The 6636-nt window shown below is 46.3% G+C and overlaps 1 protein-coding gene across 1 annotated transcript; it reads left to right on the top strand.

Moving 5' to 3' along the window:
- Positions 1–50: 50 nt before the first annotated feature.
- Positions 51–5431, top strand: RSKR (ribosomal protein S6 kinase related). The gene is given in 13 exon segments (XM_027130438.1): positions 51–383; positions 753–794; positions 796–1014; positions 1110–1193; positions 1326–1394; positions 1739–1808; positions 2045–2149; positions 2331–2371; positions 2628–2655; positions 2766–2855; positions 2943–3031; positions 3158–3268; positions 3706–5431. Coding segments are annotated over 13 exon segments (1230 nt in total). The 5' UTR covers positions 51–326; the 3' UTR covers positions 3931–5431.
- Positions 5432–6636: the final 1205 nt, after the last annotated feature.

The following is a 6636-nucleotide window of genomic DNA, read 5'->3' as shown; positions in this document are numbered from 1 at the left end:
TCCAAGACACCTAGCTGCCACCCTAATGAGGGTGGCTTCTTCCCTCCTGCCTGAAGCTATGTCACAGATACTTCCCAGCTCTGATGTGACATTGGTCCCATGCTGATAGGTCTCTGCACATTTTAGTCCTGGCTATAAGCCATTCTTAACCAGGGGCGATAGCATTTGGGGATAAGGGTGAGGTTTGGCTGCATCACTTGCATCTCTAGTCATGAACAACAAGGGAAAGAGGCGGGGCTCATGTGTAATGCAGCATCAGGGGAGGAACTGCTTATGTAACTGGGACAGCAGATTTAGCAGGAGAGAGGAGGCACAGAGGCTTGGGGATGGGAGCAGTGAGTTGTCGGAAGGGGCAACATGCCCAGATGGCTGCTCCTCATAAGGTAGGGTGTGGGGCTCTGGCAGCTTGTTTAGGGGAGGTGAAAGGTATGAGCTTGAGGCCTGGGAACTGGTAATAACAGTGTTGTCCACTGTGGGGGTGGGGCAGGGAGGTGTTACCATCAAAGTATTTATGGTAGGTGCAGTACTGAATCTCTGATGCCTTATCGGGAAAATATCCAAGTATTACTTTCCTAGAGGATTTTAATTGTGTGCAGGAAATCCAGACCTTGGCGTGAAGCAAGGACAGTAGCAATTTTGCCTGGGGTTCAGATTTACATCTCTAGGGTTGAGATTTGAGGGAGTGCCTGCTAAATGGGCAGAACCTGTAATGCCCCAGGGGCAGCAGGTTTAGTGGCTCCCTTGGTTCTCAGCAGGGTGGCAACATCCAGGGCCCCTGGGTCCCCCTGGGTCTGAGGCTAGAAGAGCCTCTGGCCAGGTGTGGGGACCACCAGGTCAGGTCTGAAAGAGTTGCTGTGGGGACTACAGGGGCATCAGTTCCTGCACCAGGAGCCCCTGGAGCCAGCCCCACTGCTAGTAGAGAAGCCTCTGCCTGAGTGGCCAGTGCCTCAGTTCATCAACCTCTTTCTGCCGGAGTTTCCTATTAGGCCCCTTAGGGGGCATCAGCAGCTGAAGGTAGGTCAGTGGAATCCCTGGAAGGGGTCTCAGTCTTGGGGAGAAATCTAGAAACAATCAGTCTCAACTGCCCTGTTCTCCACCTCTCTGTACAGATTTTAGGCCTTGTGGCTCAAGGCTCCTTTGGAACTGTCCTCAAGGTGCTAGACTGTGGCCAGAAAGCAGTATTTGTGGTGAAGGTAGGGACCTAGATACTCTTCCACATTATTCTCTAGTCCCTGCCTCCAATCTTTATTCCAGAAAGGTTGGGAGGAATAAACAATTTAATACACTATTCCCCACTAGGAGTCATCACTCCTCTCCTTTTATAGGTGGTGCCCAAGGTAAAGGTCCTACAGAGGGACAACCTGAGGCAGTGCAAAGAGGAGGTCAGCATCCAGGTATGCACAGAGCCCTGGAAAGGATCCTAGGAAGAACCAAACCACAGGCGGAGAAAGCACCTTTCTTGTCCAACTGTCCTGCTTTTCCTGACTCTGACCCCTCCCTCTGCTTCAACCAAGAGATCCCAGGAAAAGTAGCTATCAGTAGAGTAATTCTAGGTCCTGCCAGGGAAATCTCTCCAGCATGTCCAGTGTGTTCCTTAGTACTGGGATTACCAGGCAGGCAACCTGTACTGAGAGGTGGGGCAACAGCTTCCTTTCTGCACAACAAGGTAAATCCTGACTTCTTGGCTGCCTTGATCCTCAATGACCCTGATCCTAACTTCCTGTTTTCTTGTCCATAGCGACAGATCAACCATCCTTTTGTACACAGTTTGGGGGACAGCTGGCAGGGAAAACGGCACCTCTTCATGAGTGAGTGACTGGATTCTCTCCTCATTCCCAGGGGTCCTTCTACCATACTCCCCACCTGAGATTACCCATCTCTTTGGCTTGTTCTGCCTTTGCTCTGTTCCCCTTTTCATAGTACTACTCTCTCCCAGAGGGAGAGGGAACAGCAGGTGGCATCAGTTTGGGCAGGAGGCATATGATGCCTTGAGCCCAGGCAATAGTAGCCCCCAAATACTGCCTAGACTTCTGTTACTTTGCAGTGTGTAGCTACTGCAGCACAGATCTGTACTCCCTGTGGTCCGCTGTTGGCTGCTTTAGTGAGGCTTCCATCCGCCTCTTTGCTGCTGAGCTGATCCTGGTGCTGTGTAAGTGAAACAGGAGTGGTAATAGAAATGAGGGAAGAATTAAGCAGGGAGGGAGGCAGAAGAGAATTGATATTAACTCTGGAGGTCAAAGAACAGGGATAGGAATGAGGTGGGAGCTATCAGGGAAATTGGAAGGACAGGAGAGCTTCAGCACACACCCCACGCTCGCTGTCATCCACAGGCTATCTCCATGACTTCGGCATCATCCATCGAGATGTGAAGGTAGTTAAATGCTTTTTCTTTTTGTTTAAGGAGGGACTTCAGTAAGATGTTCCAACAGGTCCAAGAAGGTGGGAGGAGCTGCTGAGAACAGTCGACCTTGGGGCCCTCATGGGTGTTAAGGATTTGGGCAAGGGCCCTCCAAGTATAGACTTGGATGCTGAGCTAGGGCATCTTCTTCAGCTGGGGGGTATAGTATACATGATGAAAGAGGACTGAAAGGAAGAGGATGAATAACTTCTCACCTGTGATTTTTCAGATGGAGAATATCCTTCTGGATGAACGAGGTAAGTCCTTTTCTTTTCCTAGTCCCAGAATGAGAGGTACCTCAGTTTGGAAGTAAGTCATGGCTGATGAGGGTTGGAACAGAGTGGTGCTGATGGCTTGCTTTTCACAGGCCATCTGAAACTGACAGACTTTGGCCTGTCCCGCCACCTGCCCCAAGGAACCCGAGCCTATACTATCTGTGGCACTCTTCAGTACATGGGTGAGAGAGAAGCTAAAGCTGGTGGGTAAGCATTGGGCAGGAGGATAGCCAACAGATATCAGTGACAAGTATCTTTCATATCCGTAGCCCCAGAGGTCCTGAGTGGAGGGCCTTACAACCATGCTGCTGATTGGTGGTCCCTGGGTGTCTTGCTTTTCTCTCTGTCAACTGGAAAGGTGAGAGAATGGTAGTGATGTTGGGCAGAGAAGATAGGAGTTGCCCTGCGGTGGGAAGAAAGACCACCTTGGAAAGCCTTGCCTTATTTTTACTAAGCAATGACACCTTCCCACCCCTTAACTCAGTTCCCAGTGCCCGCAGAGAGAGATCATGTGGCCATGTTGGCAAGTGTGACCCACTATGACTCTGTGATCCCAGCTTCTCTTAACCAGGGGCTCTCACTCCTGCTCCATGAGGTAAGGGTGGGCATGACTTTCCTTCTTGACTACAAAAACCATTCACTTCTTTCCCTATCACTGAAGTGATACCCCCCATTCCTCTGATTAATTATTAAGGGGGGATTCCAACTTGATCAAGTACTACCTCACTACTTGCCTTCTAACCAACACTTCAAATTTTATTCGAGTTCCTGGTCCTCCAAAGCTCGTCCCCTTCCACAGCAGGTCACTTCTGAGAGAGTGGGCTAGTGCTGCTCTCTTACCACTACTACTACTTTATTCCTACCTTTGCCCCCAGATTAGCCTGTTTCTCCCACTTTTACATATCCTCTACTCTTTTGGGTTCTTCTCCCTGCCCTCCACAGATCCATGAACTTCTTTCTCCTTTTCCAGCTTCTCTATTCAGTCCCTTTCCTATCCCAGTCTCTCATCCTTCATGCTCTATTTCTCTTCAGCTGTTATGCCAGAATCCCCTCCACCGTCTACGTTATTTGCATCACTTCCAGGTCCACCCTTTCTTTCGGGGTGTGGCCTTTGACCCAGAGCTCCTACAGAAGCATCCAGTGAACTTTGTCATGGAGACACAAGCTACCCAGCTCAGTCCATCATCGGAGTCCACGTTCTTCAAGGACTTTGACTGTAATCTGGAGTCCTTCCTGGTGCACCCCAGCCTGGCTTGAGCTCCTCTACTGTAGTTGGGGCTCATCTGGGAACCTGAGGACCTCCTCTGCTGCCAATTCAGTGTGACCACCTTGATGATTCAGTTTGTTTTTACGCTGTAGCCTCTTATCATTCTGTTCCTCTAGGTGTTGGACCAGAGTTCACACTGGGCATTCTGTGGTTGGTAGTCACAATGCCCTAGTCCTTACCCCATCATACAACCCATCTCTCAATTCAACATCTCAGATCAGAGTGTGGACCTTTTCCTTTGTTTCATTTCTCCAGTGTTTATACCCCGCAGTTTTTAGCCAGAATTTTATTCCACTTTTCCTTCTCCTTGTTTCTGTGCCATGTTTCCTTTTGTGAGCAATAACAGCATTTCATGGGTTCCCAAGGTGCTGCTATTTATGTGTTTAATAGGCTTGTCAGAAGCAGTATGAATGTTTTTCAGAGTTCTCAAAAGCTGGTATTTGTTTCAACCCCTAAATATGCAGGTAAAACATATGATCTGGGGGCTCAAAGTCAGTCTAACTTTTAAAAATTTAAAAAGTGAATCTAATAGCCTACTGTGAGGAAGAGAATAAGAAGTGAAACATGAGTGGGTTAAATGTCTTCTCTAGAGGGTAATTGGAATAGCTATACACATTTTTTCCAAAATAAAACCTCTTTGAAGGACACAAGGATTCTTAAACTGATCACTTCCCTAGATGGCCCAGGTTTCAGTTGGTGATGGGCAAACCAAGGGATTAAGAGGCATGATATCAACCTTGAGATTTAAGATCAGAGATGTAACTCAAGAACCTTTTCCTTTAGGAAAATCATCTGGACCTTAAATCTGTGTACATTTCTGGCCTTTGTGACTTCTTTTCATTTTTCTTAAACCAACTTCTTAAAAGTTTCATTTTCGTTATTCTTCAGTTATATCTGATCTCTCTTTCCAAACCAAAGAGAGTCTGGGAAGTATTCTGAGTACTATTTATTAATTTTATCCCTGGATTAAGCCAGATTTGCCCTGTACATAGCTGGCATTTTATTGGCCTCTGCAGAACTGCTTTTTCTGAATTGTACTTTGGCAATCCATATGAAAATCCCTATGAAATTTAATTGCTGTGGATACTGCAAAGGGTGTTTATCATTATAATTCATAATGTTCTATATAAGGATGCATGGAAGAAATTTTCTCTGAACCCAGTTATTCTTTTCCTGAATTGCTGGTTGGTTTTTACCTTAAAGACAGTAAATATTCAACTGACTCTCTTTTTCTTTTCATATTGATGCTAGACCACTTAGAGCCCCATTTGTGGCCCACTTCCAGCAAGTGTTTAGGACCTCATGTTATGTTTTGTATGCTAGCCACATTCTTGGTTCCATCATCTTCCTTTTTGACCTTTACTTTCCTTATTCTCTTCTCATTTTTCTGTTTTAGTCCTTTTTTTTTTACATCTTACTAGATTATCTCCATCTTTGTAAGCCTTTTAGAATGAAGTTGAGATATAAATAAATAAATGAATGTATCCTTGATCCTTTTGATTATCTCACTTGTTTCTGTTTAGAGACTTTTTAGGCTTTATTACATATTTTTAAAGTTGTAATGACCAGAACTGCCACATTGGATAAAAACCAATACTGGGGGCTTCCCTGGTGGTGCAGTGGTTAAGAGTCTGCCTGCCAATGCGAGGGACACGGGTTCGAGCCCTGGCCCGGGAAGATCCCACATGCCGCGGAGCAACTAAGCCCGTGCGCCACAACTACTGAGCCTGCGCTCTAGAGCCCGCAAGCCACAACTACTGAGCCCACGTGCCACAACTACTGAAGCCTGCGCGCCTAGAGCCCATGCTCCGCAACAAGAGAAGCCACGACAATGAGAAGCCTGTGCACCGCAACAAAGAGTAGCCCCTGCTCACTGCAACTAGAGAAAGTCCGTGCACAGCAACAAAGACCCAACACGCCAAAAAATAAATAATTAAAAAAAAACAAAAAAACAATACTGAATACTAGAAATGGGAATCAATGGCTTCTAAAATAGTAGTTAAGAGTATTAGATTGGGGCTTCCCTGGTGGCTGGGCCCGTGAGTCATGGCCGCTGAGCCTGCGCGTCCGAAGCCTGTGCTCTGCAACGGGAGAGGCCACAGCAGTGAGAGGCTCGCGTACCGCAAAAAAAAAAAAAAAAAAAAAAGAGTATTAGATTGGAATTTAGGAGACCTGGTGACTAGACCCACCAATAAATATTTCGGTGTCTTTATACAAGTCATTTTAACTCTCTGGACCTAGTTTCCTAATGTATACAACCACTGGTTCTTCATTGTGGGAGATAGGTTTCAGATTTCTGTGATGCTTCTTCAAAGGGCAGATGCAGATGATTTTATGATACTGTATATCTGGCCCAGTGTTAATTAATGTTCAGATCGCCCAACATTATATAGCGTCTCTGGTCACAGCAGCATATTGGTTTAAGGTCTTTAGGACATGGTTAACATAATGTCACTAGGGTCCCTTTCCTGGGTCATGTTAGATAGCTTAGAGACCAGGATCATGTAAGTATAGTTTGAATCATTTCTTATCAGATGAGGACATTTTTAACATACTCTCTTCAATCAGTGGTGCTTACAGCAGTGTTTCTCAGGGTAGAGTGGAGGCAGTGACGGAAAGTTTCACAAAGCATAATTTGAAAAAGCACTGCCTCCACCCCATACCTACCCCAGTTTTGATATGCTCATCCCTGGAAG

The sequence above is a fragment of the Aethalodelphis obliquidens genome, unplaced genomic scaffold (genome assembly GCF_003676395.1).
Source record: "Aethalodelphis obliquidens isolate GAN/ISIS:26980383/991018 unplaced genomic scaffold, ASM367639v1 scaffold38, whole genome shotgun sequence".
In the NCBI taxonomy this organism is placed as follows: Eukaryota; Metazoa; Chordata; class Mammalia; order Artiodactyla; family Delphinidae; genus Aethalodelphis; species Aethalodelphis obliquidens.
This window is presented reverse-complemented; position numbering and strand designations above follow the sequence as displayed.